Source organism: Rhynchophorus ferrugineus, unplaced genomic scaffold (genome assembly GCF_030347505.1).
Source record: "Rhynchophorus ferrugineus isolate W39M unplaced genomic scaffold, kcgeb_rfMv2 rfM8, whole genome shotgun sequence".
Taxonomy (NCBI): domain Eukaryota; kingdom Metazoa; phylum Arthropoda; class Insecta; order Coleoptera; family Curculionidae; genus Rhynchophorus; species Rhynchophorus ferrugineus.
In genome coordinates, this window is record NW_027472587.1 from 7564075 (window position 1) to 7585431 (window position 21357).

Genomic DNA, 21357 nt, shown 5'->3' on the forward strand with positions numbered 1-21357 from the left:
AGATATCCACAGTCAGTCAAGAAATCAAGAGAATTGCAAGGGGGCATGAGGAAAGACTCCATTCTCATGAGAATATTGCACTGAAGTATTGCAGCTTTAGGATACCACCAGAACAGGACACAGACGCAAAAGAATCAAACCATCTGATCTTGTGTAGTGTTGTATAGTGAGGTGCATATAATAAAAATACAGCAGTGACATGTATAAACAATATTTCGCCAGAGACTGAGATAGGACCAATGGGTCCTCCTAGTTATATACCTAGATTTAAGTTATCCATAAAGACAAATTGTAGATTAGACGGAAACGACTAGTAACAGTGTAGTAATTAAATAATAATAAATTATGTATAGTTTCATAAAACATCGTTTTTCTATTACCTTATTTTTATTTTATTATTTTTCTCGTGTTCATCTTCATCTTCAGCAGTGTTCTTGCAGTATCAATATAAAAACCGTTAAACAAATTAACCCTACTATTAAACTCGATGGTTATAAAAACATAAAATAACAGTTTTCCATTTTCCAGTGTATCTCGGAAAATTCAAAATTGCATTTTCTATATTCATTACTTTTGTTATTTAATTGTAACAATTTTTTTGCCGAAGTCCATCAACGACTTTTAGGAACGGCACCATCATATTCCTGTTGTCGCTTTTGACTTCAATGATTCAAAAGAGGTTGTTTTCAGTCAATGAAGATCCTGGAGGACCAACCCCTTTCAGATACAATGAATTACAAGGATTAATGAATGAAGGCTTCACTCTCAGACAGCTGAACAGTTGATGAATTAACTATTTTCCAACGTTTATATGCGATGGAAACTGTCCAAAAGGGGGAAGAAGGGCTAGCACACTAATGCCTTTCGAAATGTTTCAATATTAATGTCATTCAATGAGTTTTCTGTAGCATATTGTGTCTAGCGATGAAAAGCGTATCGACTACGACAATCTTAAGCGAAAGAGGTCATTGGTTGGGAGCCATCCACATCGACACTAAAGCGGAATATTGATGGCCAAGTGTAGTGTATTAATTGCTACTACATGAATATCTACCGACGCCAGTTGAACAAATTGAACAACATATTGTTACAAAATAAGTAACAGATGCACAACAAGTCATCTTCTGGCATGACAACGTTGTGCCATACATTGTAAGAGTTTTGAAGGATACACTGTTGCAGCTTAAATAAAAAATTCTACCTAGTTCCACCCCGTCTTCAGATTAACACTTGTTCAGATTGATGCAGCATAGTTTAGCTGGCACTCGCTTTTGAAATATTAAAGAAATACTTGAATGGATAAGTCGATAGCTGTCAAACTAATATAATTCTTTCTTCATAGAAGAATGTTGAGAAAATGATGCAAAATGTGGAGTTCAATATTAGTTTTTATTTATTTATGCAAATAAATTTATTAGTTCATAGCAATAATATTCAAAAATTCCAGCTGCGCTCAAGAAATAGGTTTTCAAAGTTTTAATCATTTTCAAAACGTGAAACTAACAGCTTCTGATACTGTGATATATATGTAAAAGTTCTGTGTGTGTGTGTACTGTGGAAGTAGAAAGATAAACGAATTTTTATATAATATTACTACTCTAAAATTACAATTCGTGTTATTATTTTGTATATCAGATCAATAACAGTTTATAATTATCTGTATTGAATGATATAATATGAGTAATTGATTATTTTTTGACTAAATATCAGTGCAGATAACTAAAAGTGTCTCAATTAACATTAATCTCCCTGGTATCTTAAATATGCTAAAGATAAAACCATGTTCCAGATAAAAATGAATATCCGAAACACTTAAACTAATGATAAAGCCATAAATTACATTATCTTAACAGTTGAACTAATGATTCGAATTCTTTTCTCGGTACAGTATCCTTTTAAAGGCAATCCGTGTTCTCCTCTTCCAGTTCGTTGCTTGTAAACGACGGATCTGCGCTGCCATCATCATTCATTAGACCAAAATAATCTCCGATCGTATTTATATCCTTTGGAGAAGATCTATCTCAAAGATATACGGCGTCTTCCACAACGCGGAGTCACTTTTAATCTCGGTCAGCCGTGGAAAATCTACAAATCATTGTCTTTTTCTTAGATAAGTTGACCGAGGAGGGAAAAATATTTAAAAGCGATATCGACAGGTCGTAAATTTATCAGGAAATTTATCGCCATTCTTGATCGATAGAGTGTAGTAGAAAAATTAACTGGCAGGGATACCAACTGTTTGCGTGTTTGTTTATTTTTGCCTACTATAACTGTTAGATATGTTAAATGCGATAATTAAATGTAATAGATTTTTTTTAGTTCATCATGTATAAATAATATGTTCTAGTGATCGACCTTTGGTCGAAATTCAACCGCAATTTATTAAGTTGATATATTATATTAATTGAAGTAATACATGTCCGTATATATAAAACTATCTCAAGAACTAACACTCACTAACCTCTTTTAAATGGAATTTGATTAAATCAGTAAGTCATATAGTATCATAACTGTAGCAACTTTACAGCATCAAATATAAGTATAAATAATCTTTCTTTAGTTTTATGTTATATAAAATATATGAATAAAACAATTTTGAAATTAATATTTCACTTTAGCATGTATACTAAAACACTAAAGGGCACAATTACTTAATTTAATTTAGATAATTTCTGTATTCATATAGTTTTTATCTTTTATCCACATTTCTCACCTAAATTATATATTAGAAAAACGGTAAGAACACCAGGCTCATTAAAAGAATATTTCCTTTACCTAAAATTTTGTATCAAACTGAATCATTCTGTGCTTATTTATTCCACTCTTCGATCTAATGCTTTCGTTTATCTACTGATTTCTACTTTATCTTTTGCCCCATGTGGGAACTAACAACTCATCAACAAATGAGGATATATTAAAATTCTATGAAGCTGTTTTATAACTGTTAATTTTCTTTGCAACATTCATTTTAACTCTTGATGAACAAATTAACGTATTTATTACCTGCAATATTCGGTTAATGATTTGTTAATCAATGCTTTTACTAAGAAAACCTGAAATTAATCAGAAGTTAATATCACTAAAATATACAGAAATCTTAATAACCTTTAGAATTACCTCTAGTACATTGAAATACTATGTCTCCAAAACCTTATCAATTATTAGCAGTCCTTAAACAAGAACCATTTTTTTAGATGTTATCTGTTCACCAGACATCAAACTAAATCAAAAGCTGCTTGAGAAAATCTAAATATCTTGTAAACACAGAGAACAGACGATTATTGTTATTCTCGAATTTGGTTAATCTAAGTTAGGATGAAAATTTCGTATATATCGGATCTTTCATAGCTGTATATACCTTCCGATAATTCGAACATATTAATTTGTTCTCTCTACAAAAAAATGAACAATATAATTCTACGTTACCATATTATCCTTAATCGTTTTTTATCCAAACTTGTCATATCTCTTAAATAGTTCCAACAATACGGGAATCACCGAAAAGAACACAAAATCTTAAATAAGTTTAACATATTAACTGTCTATTTTATTATCGTTTTAAATATAAAATTATCTTCCAGTACAAAATTGCATGACAGCATTTTGCGGTCAACGTTACCATATATTTAACCAACTCAGAAAAAGGAGGGGGTTTTATGTTCGGCTCTATATATATTTTTTACACAGACTTTTACAAAGATAAGACTGATTACAAAGCAATCAGTTGGTAGTAGTTAAAGTGATATTGTATATAGATAAATAGTTTTAGGTAGATATTAAGCTAAATTGTGTCTATATAGTAGAATATAAGGTTTAAATAAGGCTTTTGTTTATTTTTATTTAGTTACTAGCTGACCCGACAGACTTCGTCCTGTCAAAAAGATTTGTAATGTGGCAGTTTTTGTGCCTACGTATTTTAAAAAATTCTCCTGAACAGAACCATCACCCTGGTGATAGGGCGTTGTGAATAAAAAATAATTAAATAAAACATATATAAGGATTGAAAAGTAAGTAATCGCTTTATTGTTAATCATGTGAATCATAATTATTATTATTATTATCATTATATTGCTTTGTGGTATACGATGTTTTTTGTTTGATTACCTGGCGCATAGATAAACAAATCTGATGGTTTTCCAACACGGGAACAGGCAACATACAATTGACCATGTGAGAAACATGGGTTTTCTAGATTAATACCACAAACACTTACTGATTGCCCCTGGGACTTGTTTATAGTCATAGCAAAAGCAAGCCGTCAACATGTCTATAGGAAATTTGCCATTACCAATGTCAATGAGTTGTTTAGAGAATATGTTTCCAGATTGGTCATTTTGCAACTCGACACGCATATTCTTGCTTAAATGAAGTACTTTAACATGTTTCCACAAATTGGAGGACTTTAGACATGCATTGAGTTCATCAGCTGGCGTTGATCGTGGAATCACTGGCAATGTTTGACGAAAATCTCCTGCTAATAAAATCATTGCACCACCAAATCGGTTATTATTGCTACGTAGATCTTTTAAGGTTCTGTCTAAAGCCTCCAAAGATTTTTTATGTGCCATCGTGCATTCATTCCAAACAATCAATTTACATTGCTGCAAAACCTTTGCCATTGCAGAGTTCTTCGAAACGTTGCAGGTTGGAGTTTCATTGCTTTGCATATTTAATGGCAATTTTAGTGCTGAATGGGCTGTTCGACCACCTTCAAGCAAAGTTGCTGCGATTCCCGACGAAGCGAGTGCAAGTGCAATTTTATTTTGTGAGCGAATTGTTGCTAATATTAATGAAATAAAAAAAGTTTTTCCTGTACCACCAGGTGCATCTAAGAAATAAATCCCTCCAGTTTCATCATTTGTTACTTTCATAAGAGTTTCAAATACATACTTCTGTTGTTCATTTAACAGTGGAAGATTTGTTTGAATTTATTCTTTCAAAGCGTTGAGATCATACAGTCTTTCTCGATGCAACTCTTGGTTAAAAGCGTCATGCATTGGACGATTGGGCGCGGTCAGGCCTAATTGAATTAATAGTTTGTTTGACATTATCAAGCACATGTCCTCAATTGAAATCAATGCTTCATTGTAAATTTCTTCACTGATTTGTATATTTGGATTTCCCATTCTATTCCGTATTTGATACAAAATATCATCACACATATAATCTTTGTACTTCATCCACAAATCAATTGGGTTTGATGGGAAGCATGTAGATATGATTATAGAAAACAATGTTCGTATTTGATGAGTGTGTGATGATATTACAGCATCATTGAGAGTTTGATCCCAATGAGCGTCATTTTCAAGCAATTGCAAACGTTGACAGGCTTCTCTGTAGGATCCACACAATTCACCATCAACAGTTCGTAACTGTTGGAATGATGTTGGGCCACGTACATTGACTAATAGCAGTCGTAAATAAAAACATTCATCATTGCTTGGATGTACTGAATAAATCCGGCCAATCGCATCGGTGGAATATACATCTGTATATCCTGGAACTGGTTTTCCTTGTTTCCGTCGTATAAATCTCCTTGAGGATTGATTCCAGGTATAATATTTTGGCATTTCAGAATATAGCAATGTTTGTGCGAAATCATCGTTTTGGCATGTCTCAAAAAAACTGGTTAATGTAGTAGATGGTGGCTGAGCAGCTCTTTGTACTGCGTTCTGTGCTGTAAAATACACTCTTTGTCCATTTTCTAAATGCACAGCTAAGTGAACAACAGAAGGGTGTCTCTCATGAATAGGAAAAGAAAATATTCGCCAAACTGCTTCATTACTACTGACATAGCGGCCCATTTGGTATTGGGTAACTTCATCATTAGAATTCTCTGCACCAATTTCAATCACAGCCATATCACTCCCTTTGGTTACATATTTGCAAATGTATTTAATCGATTTCACTGAATGGCAAGATTCAACGTTGATGTGTGCTTTGAATGTCTTTGATAAAATGGGTGAATATGGAACAATCCAACGATTATCTATTTCAATATCTTGTTGATTTAATTTGACAATTGTTGATTTTCCATTGTCTGCTGTCGATCTGCGACGATACAATGGATAACCGTCATTACCAGTAATTGTTTCCGATATTAATGTCCGTGGATATCGTTTTGAACATTTACCATCCATCATACACGGTGAATTTTGATTAAGAGTTCCACAGGGACCATGTATCATGTTTTTGATAACTACCTCATGCAATCCAGGATCTACTTGTACATTAGGGATTTCAGCTGATATCACTGCATCAACTTCATTTGGCCTTATCTTTTCAACCAACCAAATCAAAATGTGTGCATGTGGCAATCCTCGTTTCTGCCACTCCACAGAATACATCCAGCAGCGTGTCTCACCAAACACATTATGTTTTACGATGAAATTCATTAAAGATTTCAACTTTTGTCTAAAGACTCTGGCTGTAATATCATGACGATCAATGGATGATTTCCCAGGTAATAACTCCTGCTTAATTTCTATCCATTGCGGATTGAATGTAAATGTGATGAACAAATCTGCTGTACCATAATGACGAACATACGACATGGCATCTTGAGCATATTCGTGCATATGCCGAGGGCTTCCGATGTATGTTGCTGGAAGAATAGTCATCCGACCGACATTCTGTGCATTTCCATCAGTATTAATCGCATCTCGAAGGTGAATATACTCTTCAGATCGGAGTTTGGTTTGATTCAACCTGATGAATGTTAATCTCTCCGTTTCAATTTTAACATACATGTCATCAACATATTTGTGATATAATCGCCGACATTTCAATATGCGATTATCTGCATTTTCCCGAATCATTAGGCGGTATGAATAATAGTTCATTGAACTGACTTTTTTGTTGGTTTCAGAACCTGTAAACAGATTTTGTTTTAATAACATTCAAATATAAAATTAAAATACATAATATAGTGACTGAGATATTATCGCCATAGCTAAACTAATATTTTAGTTACCTGTAATGGGATTTATCATTTTTATTGATAAATCGTAGCCATCTTCACCTTGCCAAAATATAATGGGATATTGCAGTGCATCATATGAGCGGTGTGTTTCCTTTATAGGTTGTAATTGAAAATTCCGACGATGTAAAACAATATCACGGGATTCCAAGTTTTCTCCAACTACAACGATAGCAACTTCATCAATAGTTGGTGCATTAAAACGTCTTGTATGTTGACCTGCAGGTGTTTTATCAGCTCTGATTACAATTTTGTGATTATCGGATGGCATCAGATCCAGGGCAGTTTTAAACAATATAATCAATTGATTGTGTTGATGAAATAAAGTTTGTAATTGTTCTACAATAGACCTTTTTACTAAATTGTTATGTGCACAACGCAGATCAATTTCTTGTGGTGAATTGCCCATAAAATAAATTTGCAGGAATTTGTTGTCGCTATCTGACACTGGTAACAGTGAACCTGCTCTGTGATATATTTGCCCTTGTATCTGTAAATAAAAAAAATATTATGGTGTGGTATAAATTAATGGATTGTCAATGATCAAACTTAAATAATATTTGATCTTAAAAAGTATATATTTAGTTTTAACTAATATCTATCAAATATAAAATATAATAAAAGTGTCACTGAAACTGAATCACCATATAATATGATGACTAAGTGATATATTTCGTAATGATTAAGAAATTGAAGATTAGTAACACATCTTAACTTTGGTGACAGAAAATTTTGTTCGCTAAAATAATTATGAGTAACTGCTATAATACATACCTTGAAAGTTGGCATAAAATTTTCCCGAACTGCATTTGTTGCCCCAAATGAAGTCATTTGAAAGCAATTGTTATATTGTTGAATATGTGTCAAAAAGTGTATAGAATCTGTTCCTATTCCTGAAACCAATGAGTACAATGGTTCTGGTGGTGGATCCAATTGTATCAATTTCACTTTACCATTTGCGCAACACAATCCATTGGCTTCGTTTTTGTATTTTAATGCCTTACAGTGTGAGCAAACCAAGTTCATAGAACCAATAACAACACATTGGTAGTTACTGTAGTCAATTGACACATCGTAACTGAAAGCAGCTGGATTCAAACTTGCGCGATTATTAGTTGAATGTCGCGCTCGCGCTTCACGCGAATCAAATATAAATTATTTTTTCACTAATCACGAACTAAACAAACACTAATTAACTAAACACTCTGCACAAAACACGATATACGAATTTGTTTCGTGTATCACTTGACAATTCATCTGTCATCTGTCAAAAGTCATCTGTAACAGACAACTTTTTTTTTTAAATTTGATATGACTTGAACTCAAATCCTTTTAAGCCGTACAAATTGTTTTATTTATTTAAAATTTGAATTAAATTTTAAACAAATAAAAAATTTTAAATAAATAAAACAATTCGTACGGATTAAAAGGATTTGAGTTCAAGTCATATCAAATAAAAAAAAAAAAAGTTGTCTGTTACAGATGACTTTTGACAGATGACAGATGAATTGTCAACTGATACACGAAACAAATTCAAACAAAAAGGGCTATTTTTAGGGTTTTTCCAGCAATAATTCTAATTTTTCTCGCCGTAAAAACCATCCCTGAACTTCAACGAACATTTTAAAAAAAGATTTGGCCAAATTGGTCCAGGCGTTGTTGAGTTATGCGCTTAGGAACATATTTTGCGATTCATTTTTATATATAAGATTACAATGATTACTATGTACATAATTTATTTTAAAATGTTTTTTTGTATTAAAAAATCTAGTTAGATTTTTATTTTAATTTTTAGTGAGTTCCTTATTTATTTTTTGAAGTCGGTACAATTTTTTTGTTACAAATATTTTATGATTTTAAAAATGACGCGTTGGAGTTGATTTACATACAAGAGAAACGACGAATAATCTATCGTATAAGAGTTGGAACTAGCAGCGCATATTAAACAAAAATGTTAGACGTACAACTTCTTCTTCGATATAAGCTTCCTTGTGCCAAATTTCAGTCCTCGGTATCACGTCACCGCACTACACCAATGTAGAATATCCAGATATGTATTAGTCGCGCTATATAACGTATTTTTGTCTCGTCAACCTCTTAGATTTTTAATCAGTGGACCTACTGCTTAACTGCTTCTACTGGCTCCAAACGACCTTACTTGCTCTTATACATGGAAGTGTGTGCTTAATATGTCAAAATAAGTGTTTGTACTCTAATTTGCAGTTCATTATCTCTAACTCCGAACTGTTTTATATCTCGCTTTACAAGTTGCGATTAACATTTCAAAAGGCGTATCTCTAAGATCTTTAGCAATGGTCCAATAAGTACAAGTCAGAAAGTTTATCCCCGTCCCCTGTATATAAATATTTAATAAGACAAACTTTTTTACAACATTTTTCCGTATTACACAATTTCCTTATTAAGTTTTACTTTAATTACCTCAACTAGAGTAAGCCTTTGAAGAAGCCGTCGCCGCCGATTCCACCAGCTATTTGTTTTACGATCGCATCCTGCAAATTCCGCCGCGATTTTTACTACCGCAAAGCGAAACGCCCGTGTAGTAATCGATGGAAAGCATTAATAAAGCTTCCGATCAGCTTGCCTTCCTTTTTTTTCATCTTCTACTTATCCGGATGGTCACTTAAAGTTAACTGGTAGATGTGAAGGAAGAACTTATCTTGGAAATTGCTTTATTAATATTTTATTGCTATTGGATCAAAGCGCGTAGCCGGTCGAGAAACGTTATTATAATGCGATCTGATTAGATTCGGATTTTTCTATTGATCCGTAGCGAAATCATTAATCAAGTTTGTCGTTTCGATTAACAATAATAATTACTATAACCGTATGTTCGTGTTCTATGATAGAGCTTTATTATGATGTATAAAAAACGACTTTTGGTCTTAAATAAAAATTGGTCTTAATCAAATAATTTGTTTTGTACAATCTCGGAGAGAAACACGCGGAATTTACCTTAAGCATCTCACCTGAAATACTTCAAACATATTCGGGATTCCGAAAAAATATCGATATATCGATATTAAACAAATATTGACATTTTTCGCCGATATATCCATAGGGTAAATGTGATGCCAACCTTTTTGATAATAGGGATTCACATACAGAAGACAAACATTTAATAATAATCCTATACTTTAGCGTTGGTTTGTATATATATTAAGGAAGAAAATAATCAGGATAATTTAATAGGATTTGTTTCATTTCTTTATTTATAAACAAAATAAAAAAGTCCTGTATACTGGAATGCCGCAATGATATTTTGATTCGTGGGATAGTTGCCCTGAGGAAAACATTATGAATATTCTGAGTTTGTTAATTTTAATTATTATCAACTAAATGGGAACATAATAGAAATAATAAATATAATCGTTAATGTTTATAATCATGTATTTGGCGAATTAATATTTTGCTTTTTCAGATGGCACAATCATAATTGGTACTTACTAGATAGTCTTTTATTAACATATATATCATTTATAAAGTATCTAATTTAAAATACAGTAATTTTTTTTCTTGATTTGAGGAAATGTATTAAATTTAATTAATGTCTGCTAGATGGCACAATCGTCTTTGGTACTAATCTCAAATACCTATTATCTTAAAAATAATCACAATCCCTTTCCGGCTTCTTTCTTGTTTTTTTTTCAGCTATATTAATTTTTATTCTTAATAGACTATTTTTCAGTGTGCAATTTTAAATATTGACATTGGTTACAATACTCATCGTGCACTGTGCAGGTGTCGTGTAGCCATTTTTAAGACATGACACATTGAATCTAATCAACTTTAAATTTTGTATTCTCAAAATCTTTGAAACATTCTACACATTAATTTGCTCCATTCTAGGATAAGTCTGACTCGTTTCAAAAAGATCTATTTGATTGAAAACTTGACATATTTATGTTGTTCCTGTGTTTTGCGAACAAGACTCTGAATTAAGTTTTGGTTAATTACTTTCTTAGCCTAATTGGTTTTTCTTTTTCTCATTTGTTTAGCTCTCTGTTCTTTTGTCTTTTCCATAATAACATTAGGTTCGTTTTCTATTAAGGAATCATTGCCGAATATTGTGTATCATATGTCGTGTTCATATCAGGGCTAACATAAGATAACAGTTTTCCTTTTAGTATTGCTGAGTTATTCAGTGTATGATGGAACGCCGGAACTTGCAATTTCAACATTCATTACTTTTGTAATTTAATTTTGAGAATGGTGGCCATAAATTGCTCCAGACAAGTAAAAATATATCCAAAGTCATATTACTGTAACAGTAATGTTCAAACCACCGCGGAGTGCAGACGTACCCTTCAGAATGCTCGGTAGTAACAAACATTTGACTTACTATTGGTGTCATAAAAGTACCGGTCATAAAAAGTGAAAATCAGCCTCAACCTACATTCTAGGAAATTTCTTTCTCAATTTCGGAACGGTAAATCGAGCGAGCAAAATATGAGGCGTGTGCATTTAAATTAAACATTTAAGTATTAATTAACTTTTAAGTGACCGAGTACGGTAATTTCAATACATAATGGCTAATCCACAACAACTTTCTGTCAATTCATCAATGGAATCTACCGCTCTTCGGAGTAACGATCATCTGCCAATGACTGAAACCCCTCAAATTCCAGAATGGAACAACGTTACAAACAAAAAGCGCTTGGGAAGTTCGGTAGGATACGTCGTCTAAAAACAAAACAAAAATTAGCGATTATTGGCTACAAAAATCCATCCAAACATACAAAAGTTTCAGTGCCCCGACGGAAGAGACGGAAGAAACCCAGAACAACAAAGGAAACCACCCAAAAACAATTTCCAGACTACCTCCAGTAACAATATATTAGATAGGAGTTAAACATCTGCATGAGTTGCTCAAGACAATATCTAATAATTATGCAATAAAAACAAGCTTATACTCTTACGCTCTTATACGCTAGATCTGTATCGTATAAGAAGGGCTTATTCACCAATATTCTTTCGTGATAGTATTCTATAGATCGTTCTGAAAACCAGAACAAAATGTAAAACAAAATGTAGAACAGGTAAAACAAAATGTAGAACAGAAATGTAAAATAAAAATATTCATTTTTTAACTGAAACACAAAAGCTATATTATGAGTAGAATAACATAAATTCTTAAATTATCAAATAAAGGCAAATAAATAATTAACAAAAGTATAAAAACAGAACAAGAAGATGAAGTCTAAAACAAGGAAGTGTTAAATCTCATCATCACGATCCTTAATAAAGGAAAATTTCATCGTAAACCTTTAATTTAATTAGTATATTAAGAAACACGTTATTGTTGTTGTTTTATCAATTAAATCTACAATTTATGACTTTCTCGATAACTTTCAAGCCTAATGGGTCTTATTAGGTATGGCAGTGATGCCGTATACGATACGAGAATGGTCTTAAACAACGATATGGTATACCACCCGGGGCTCATCTTCAATACTCCGGCATTTTTGCGCTACCCGAACAGTAAAATATGAAGCTGAGTGGTCGAGAGATAAAGGAGCAGAACGGGCACCTATATGCTCGAATGGACAGATAACGAGCTGGGGGTTTGGAAAAATTGAATGTGTACAGCTACAGACGGCACTATCAGTCACCAGTCTCAGCTCGTAAACTAGCTATGTAGATTAGTCGAGATACAGTAGGATAAAGTAGCTCGAAATACTGTTCGTTCAAAAACCAGCGAACGTTTAACGTGACTCGCCGTTTTTTGCAATCTATTTATTACTTGAATGTTAATTAAATTAGAACTTTTCGCGAGTAAATAATAAATAACCAAATAATATATCAAAAATCATAATATCGCTTATTATCAATCAGAATTAACTGTGAAAACAGCAACTTATTAAAACCCTTATATTAATCGGCTTATAGAAAGTGTTGCCTCCCTTTTTGAGGATCTTGGCTTGAAAATTAAAAAAAAAAACAAATCTTGAAATTTGGCACAGTTAAAGCTTTTGTGTAATATACCCTACAAATAAGTAAATTGCAACAAATATTCTAGGTTCTCTTTTCATTGGGGCTGGTCGACCCGTTGCCAGCTTCATTTCTAATACGGTAGATTATTCGCCGTTTCTGTTGTACGTAAATTGACTAAGAACGTGTAATTTTACGTTGTAACGTAAATTTGGCAGCCCTGTACCGCAAAATGCCGGCAGAGCAATTTTAAACCGAAAGACAAGTCCTTGCGAGGATACGTTACTCCACATTCATTTCCGGATATGGCCCATGCGCATATTGAGCTAAATTTCAAACATAGAATAATCCGAGTTTGGCGCATGCTTACATACATCTTTATATACTTATTTTTTTAAGGTGATTATTAGATTAAATGTCGAAAATATATATAAGTAGGTAAATAGGCTCAGAAGGTAGATAAAAATTGTCAAATTTTGTGAATAACACATTTTATTTAAAAAAGTATTGAATAAAACGAAATAATAAAAATATAATTAATATATGTCCAGCCATTCTATTTCTATAAAAACATATTACACATAATTTTTATAAATAAATATACAGAAATTTGATAAATAATTGATTTAATAATGAAACTATATATAACGAGGGAAATAAATATTGAACACTTTTTTAAATAACACATTTTATTTAAAAAATCATTGAATAAAATGAAATAATAAAAATAATTTCTATATGCCTTTCTATTTTTGTAAAATCACTATATTTAAGTGAATTTACATATTTGAACAATTAAAAAGAACTCCAAGAACCATATAAATACACATATCATAAACAAGACCAAAATCGTTAAGATTAAACACAGCCAATATAGTTAAATCAAACGAAAAAGCCACCACAATATATGAAAGTATAATTTTCCTATAAATCTCCAAATAGTTATTATCGCTACTATTCTTGATCCACAAACCCCATTATTGTATTTTCCTTGCCATTAGATCATTGGGGTGTCGTTGATAGTTTTATATTATTTGTTTATTTGATCCAGGTCTACTTTTGTTAGCAAATTTAGTTATTGCATAGTATCACTGTACACTGTTCTTACATCTTAGCAAAATGCTGTTCGAATTTCACATTCTTCGACTTTCACTCTCGGCAAATTCTAGCTACATCTTACCTATAAAATAAAATTTAAATCATTAATAAAATATATTAGGTTTAAAATAAATGTCTAATTATTACCAATCACTACAACTTTTCTACTATACTTGAAGGACAATCCTCATTATGACTTAATTACTCCCAACACAACAAGAAACATTTTCTTCTCTGTTCTTGTTATCATTAAATTTTGGCATATATTGATACCTATTTCAGGTATTTGAAAATGATGTGTTATAAATTTAGTATCTAAAATTCTCACTATAAATAAAATTAATGCTGTTTCGATTTTATGACTTTCAAACATTCAACCTTGCATTCTGCAATTAACCCTTGTTCTTCCATATTTTAAAACCAATGTATGTTAGACTACCAAAAATAACACAACAATTTAATTATTATTACTATAGAATCATTAATATGACACAATATCTAAATATTCTAGATTTTTTTGTTGTTTTGATCTGATCGATCGCACCGATCGACTCGAAAAGAATGAACCGCCATTAGAAAAGGAAGACAATAGAGTTTATTCTCTTTTATGGTTTATTCTATGCAGGGAAGTGCGCATGGTTCAAATCCGGTGTGGAGTAATGTATCCTAGAAGCAGCAATCCCGCCTAGTTCCTTTATATTATCGTTCAATTTTTTTTTAAACATGAACGGCCCAAAATAAAAAGGTCTATAATATCGGACTACCAGATGGAGTTCCAAGTACGACAGATATTCGGAACGATTTATGATTTCCTTGAATGGGTCATGTCTTTGTGTTTTAAGAAAAAAAATTTATTGAGAAAATGTAAACAAATAAAACTCGCGTTTACATTTTTATATATCTTATCTAAGTTAATACAGATGTAGTTTTTTTTTAATTTCACCTTTTCTTATACCCTCACGTTAGTACCTTTATTTATAGTATCCCGTATGCCTTTCATTGTTTAAGACATCAGAGAAAACCAAGAATCACGTGGCACCCATTGAGAAAACTCCTACATATATTGGTTCGACCTACGACAGATTACCCCCACGAAGAGTGCCGTTCACGGATCCTGCTTAGGTTGTGTTTTGTAAAAGAATAAAAAGTAGGCTTCAAACTGGTATAACGAATTCAATATCATGCCTTCAAGAGTAAATATATGAAACAAGTACGAAAAAGCCCGTTATGGCTCAATGAATGAATTGTCAGTAAACCTGTTCCAAGTTTTTCTTGTTAATTCCAAAAAATCTTGACCAAATTCAATTCCATTCAATTTTCAAGGTTGGGATACCAGCAAGATTTAGGATCCAATTCTCCATATTATTTTTTTCGTAGAATTGGTACCATTTTTCCTAACTATTTAGACTTTCTTAATTTATTTTGAATATATTAGTTTTCAAACTTTAAAAAATTATAAGCTTCGAGAAACTGAGACCACCTGTTATCCTGAATATTATTTTAAGCATAAATAATGTGTAGGACTGGATTTTTTCGAATAATGTCTGCTACTTTCAACCCCTTGTCCAAGCACTAACCGACTAAGAACAATAAACAAGCATTAAAGGCAGATGAAAGCGGCAGATCCTTTTGAAAATATGATTTTGACGGTAATCAGGATTTTATCTCGTCCGCAGTTGCAAAAGCGGCTTTTTTCGAGCTTCTTATTTCGTAAAGGACAGAAACGACGTGAATGGGAGATGGAGAAACAGTTTTATGGTTTGTGTCGGACTTTCCGCCGTCTTAAAGTCAATGTTATCTTTCGTGTCGGCTGCCTTTGACCGATTAAATAGGCGCTGAGCAATATCCGTGAGCTTCCGTGGATTATGAATGGTTGATCATACATTGTTGTTAATAGTCATCTCCGGTTTTGGCGCATGAGCACTATCCTGCATAGAATAACCCATAGAAAAGAAAGCATATTGTCTTCCTTTTCTAATGGCGGTACATTCTTTTCGAGTAGATCGATACAGTCAATCAAGTCAAAACAACAAAAAAACCTTAAATATTTAGATTTTGTGTTACATTAATAATTCTGCAGTAATAATAATTAAATTGTTGTGTTATGGTGGTTTAACATATATTGGTTTTAAAATATGGAAGAGCGAGGGTAAGTGCAGAATGTAAGGTTATATTTTTAAAAGCTATAAAATCCAAACATCAACAACATCGAATAGGTATCAAAATATGTCAAAATTTAATGATAACAAGAACTGAGAAAAAAATGTGACTTGTTGTGTTGGAAGTAGTCAAGTCAATCAATGAGGTTTGTCCTTCAAGAATAGTAGCAAAAACTGTAGTAACTCTGGTAATAATTAGACATTTATTTTAAACATAATATATTTTAATAATGATTCAATTTTTTTTTTTCGTAAGATGTAGCTAGAATTTGTTGAGAGTGAAAGTCGAAGAAAGCGAAATTCCGAGAAGAAATTAGACAGCATTTTACTGATGTAAGATGTAAGAGTGTACAGTGATACTATGCAATAATTAAATTTGCTAACAAAAGTAGTTCTGGATCAAATAAACAACATATAAAACTATAATCGACACCCTAATGATCTAATGACAAAAAAATACAATGCATTATTATATAAGAATATAAGTAAATAAATTATTGTTTTGTAAAAATAATGATGTATTGACTGAGATTTCTTTCAGCTTAGAAGTACGATAATCCATTCGTTTTAGGCTAGTAAATGTAAAATAAGTTAATCGAAAGCTCGAGGTAATTAATTTATTAATGAGATTTGTGGATCAAGAACAGTAGCGATCATAGTTGAGAATTTCACTGCTTTCATATATAGTGGTGGCTTTTTCATTTGTTTTTAACTATATAAGCTGGGTTTGATCTAAACGATTTTGGTCTTTTTTATGGTAATGCTTACATATATTGTTCTTCGAGATCTTGTTAATTGTTCAAATATGTAAATTAATGTAAATATGTAGTTTTTATAAAAATAGAAAGACATATTTAGACAAAGAAATAACCTTTTATTATGTCACTTTATTCAATAATTTTTTAAATGAAATGTGTTATTTCAAAAAATTTTCAATGTTTATTTCCCTCCTTATATATAATTTCAACATTAAATCAATTACTTATCAAATTTGTGTATATTTCTTTATAAAAAATAATGATGTGTAATATGATGTTTTTATAAAAATAGACTGACTGGACATATATTAATTATATTTTTATTTTTTTGGTTTTATTCAATATTTGTTTAAATAAAATGTTATTTCAAAACTTTACCATTTTTATTTACCTGCTTATATGTATATTTTCGACAGTAAATCTAATAATCACGATAAAAAAAATATAAGTAAATAAAACTGTATGTACGCAAGCGCCAAACTCGGATTATTTTCTGTTTTAAAATTAGATTGAGCTCAATATGTGTATGCGCCATATCCGGAGATGACTGAGGAGTAACGAATTTTCAATTAAGGTATTTTCGTTATCGAATAATCCACAACTTGTCTCTGCAATTTCTTTATTCTTATATTGATTGATATTTTGTCAATTTTTTCTATTAACTACACTTTATTACTCAAGTTTAAATAGTAGAGTTCTTGTTTCTGCGACGTAGTCTACTGCTGTCCATAAATTCACATTAACATTCAGAATTAGCAAGAAAGTAATATCTTCCATCATGTCTTGTTATGAATGTTTTTATTTCTTCTGTTGATTGTTGGCCTAATTGGTAATGCAGTAATTCGTAAAATTGAGTGTAGAAAAAACCTTCGCTGTTTTCTAATGAAAAATACATTTTGTATTTAAATTGAGATTATTAACCATATATTATTTGTTTATATCAACACAATCATTACTTTTTAGTGGTTTTGTATATCTATATTTATTTTGAGTTCGAGCAGCTATATTTGAATTTTCTATCAATTAATGGACTTTATAGCAATGTCAATTTTATAAACAGAGTTACTTCGAGAGATATGTAAGTGAAGTAAGCTCAGAAGCAGACAAATATTACTCGCTATGGAAAACAACTCAACTATTTAATAGACCTATTATTAAGGTACTGGCCATTAAAAATTATCAAAATGAATGGGTTCGACGCAACGATGAAAAAGCTGAATTATTCACAGAACATTTATCTTACGTATTTCAACCGATTGATATAGTTTCTACAATAGATATCAATCCTGTTTATCAGCCCGATGTAGCTGTAAATCTGATTTCTCTTTTTTGTAAAATATCGATATTTTTTATACTTGTTGCGAAAAATATATAGATAATTTTTCCGATATATCGATATTTTTTTTTAAATATCGAAATATCGATATTTTTTTCGGTGGCCAACACTCCCAAGTCAAAGAACGTAGCACCAGACATTCAAATGTATATCAAGACGCGATATTGGTATCAGAAAGAGAATGAAATCATCATTGAAGATCATTATTGATTCCGACAGATGCATTTTAATGATGACTGTTGCCTGAAATAAGTGAGACTTCAACAGCTAACCTTTCCGAAGATTATAAATCATAAACAGAACAAATTACTACCCAAGCACAAACATAATTACTGAAAATACCTTAATTAAGCGATCGTTAACATCTTTATTAAAATCATCACGTTTAATAAAGCGGTAATTGATTATCGGTCTTGAACTGAGTAAAGCAATTAAAATGACAGGGAAACGTTAAAAATTCCATGGGCTTTCATTGAAATCCGACACCAGAATGAATCAATCATCGGATCGGTCTATTTGCTAGCGCAATCCATCATGGGGCAAGTCGTTGGGCGACATTACATATGAAAATATTCAATCATCAGGGCAATTTAAAAATAAAAGATCGATGGAAGAACTTGGCAAGCGTATCTAATGTGTACCATATAGGGACCATTCCGTATGTTTGATTCATACTTACAACAATATTAAACGTGACGATTCTTGTTATTATTTATATGATGTCAATAATTTTGCTCCGGCTGACAGTTATCTGTTTTAGAAACCACAGCCATCTATATAAAATCCATAAGTAGAATAAAATATATTAAGAATCATGTTAAACTTAAGTTACAGATCCATAACAAGTAAAATAGTTTAAAAATATATTTACAACTCTAGTAATGATGACTGATGAAACTGAAATGATGTGAATGTCATCAGACTTATAAATAATACACTCTTTTGAGCTTAGAATATGCCGGAGTGCCAGTTACCAACGCCATTTGCAGGAAGCTCTCTTTTTACTATTTAAGATAAAGGAAAGTGTTGCTCAAAATAATTTAATACCGTTGGACATAATATCATAGTAATACCATAGTAAAACACATTTTTTTGGCAAAATAAGTTTTTTTTATTCAACATAATTCTCTTCAAGGGTGATACTCTTATTATAGCAACTCTTCAACTTTTCGATGCCATTTTTGTAGTACGATTTGTCCTTTGCTTCAAAATGGGCCTCAGTTTCGGCGAACACCTCTTCATTCCACGAAAATTTCTTCCCAGCAAGCATTCTTTGGAGATCTGAGAACAGGAAATAATCTCTGGGGGTCAGATTTGGAGAATACGGTGAATGGATGGATTTTTGCCATCGTTTTCACTAACTTGTAACACGATGCATTGTCTTGGTGAAGCAGCACTTTCTTTTTTTTTTGAAATGCGGCCGTTTTTCGGCGACTTCGTCCTTCAAACGGTCCAATAATACTATGTAATAGTCGCTGTTGATGGTCCTTTTTTTTTTTCAAGGTAGTCAAAGAAAATTATGTCATACGCATCCCAAAATACAGACGCCATAAGCTTGCCAGCCGACTGTTGCGTCTTGTGACGCACTTGGATGACTGTCAATTGGACTTCGAAGTGAAATGATGGAGCCATATTTCATCCATTGTCACATATCGACGCAAAAACTCGAGTTTATTACGCTTGATCATCTTGAAATATTGCTCCGAATCATCAACTCGTTGTTGTTTTTGGTCAAAAGTGAGCTCTTGCGGCACCCACTTTACACAGAGCTTTCTCATACCCAAATATTCGTGAATGAGATGATGTACACGTTCAGTTGAGAGTGTCTGATCTTTAGAGTGTCTGCTAATTCATTGAATTTCAATTTACGGTCATTCAAAATCATTTTGTTAATTTTTTTAATGTTTTCGTCTGTAACAACCTCTTGTGGCCGTCAACTGCGATCACCTTCTTCGGTGCTCATTTCACCACGTCTAAACTTAGCATACCAATTGATGGTTGATTTTCCTCGGGCAGTGGGCATTTTTTCCCTTCAAAAAGCAATATTTGATTAACACGGGAAATTCTTCACCCATTTTTTTTCACAATAACTAAAAAACTTTTGGATTTAATTGTAGTAGCGTCACCTATGTGCCAGGCCGGGGACTTTTCAATTGGTCTGTTAACACCAAACTAAACACAATATATTTACAAAAATACTGTGACCATTGTTTTTATTTTCGAACTAGTAGTCTCAACAAGGTCTAAGATGGTGTATTGAACTAAACCATCATGGGAAACTGCTGTTGCTGCTTATATTTTGGTGCCTTTGAGTCGAGAATCAAAACAGGTTGAAGTACATGAAATAAACTGAAAATCTGTATGACATGCATTAATAGATCTCGAAAATATTTGATAAAAAGAGTTAGCTTGTGTGTAATAGTTCGAGTTATAAAAATATTTTTAACAAAAAAATTGAACCGACTGCCGAAGTCGGTGCCGATACCAAACAGTTATATTAATTTAAATTTGTTTTGTTAGTAATTTAATTTTTTGTATATATCACAAAAATAATATTATTATTATTAGTATTTTTGTATTTTTTGGGCTCGGCACAGACTTCAAATTAATCAGTTGGTAGTAGTTAAAATAATATTTTAAATAAATAAATAGGTTTAGGTGGGTATTACGCTAAATTGTGTGTATATATTAGAATCAAAAATACATGTAGTAGATAGGTTAAATAAGGTTTTTGTTTATTTTTATTTAGTTATTACAACGATTATTATGTACATATTTTATTTTAGTGTTTTTTTCTGTTAAAAATCTAAGTCTGATTATTTTTTAAATCTTAGTGAGTTCCTTATTTATTTTTTGAAGTCGGTTCATTTTTTTTGTTAAATATTTTATTTTTCTGTTTTTAGTGTTAGATATTTACTCAATAAATTACGCAGTTGTTTAATTTAATATTACAATGGGCAGGCCAACTAAACGTGCAGCCGTATGAGGACAAATAAGAATAAACGAACAATGATTGAAAATAAGGAGCTCTTCAGGCCCCGGTGCCCGCTACCTAGCTTAGTTGATTAAACAAATGTT

At 31.8% G+C, this 21357-nt stretch overlaps 2 protein-coding genes across 2 annotated transcripts in view; one reads left to right on the forward strand and one right to left on the reverse strand.

The window, feature by feature from the left end:
• LOC143200960 (protein Wnt-5b) overlaps window positions 1–21357 on the forward strand; it is a 234987-nt gene that overhangs the window by 104517 nt on the left and 109113 nt on the right. The window lies entirely within an intron of this gene.
• Window positions 3998–11351, reverse strand: LOC143201032 (uncharacterized). The gene is made up of 5 exons (XM_076411878.1): window positions 11261–11351; window positions 7754–8112; window positions 7199–7469; window positions 6974–7141; window positions 3998–6871 (listed from the first exon to the last, which is right to left on the reverse strand). Exons 1-5 carry the CDS (start codon window positions 11349–11351, stop codon window positions 4929–4931), a joined length of 2832 nt encoding a protein of 943 aa, XP_076267993.1. The 3' UTR covers window positions 3998–4928.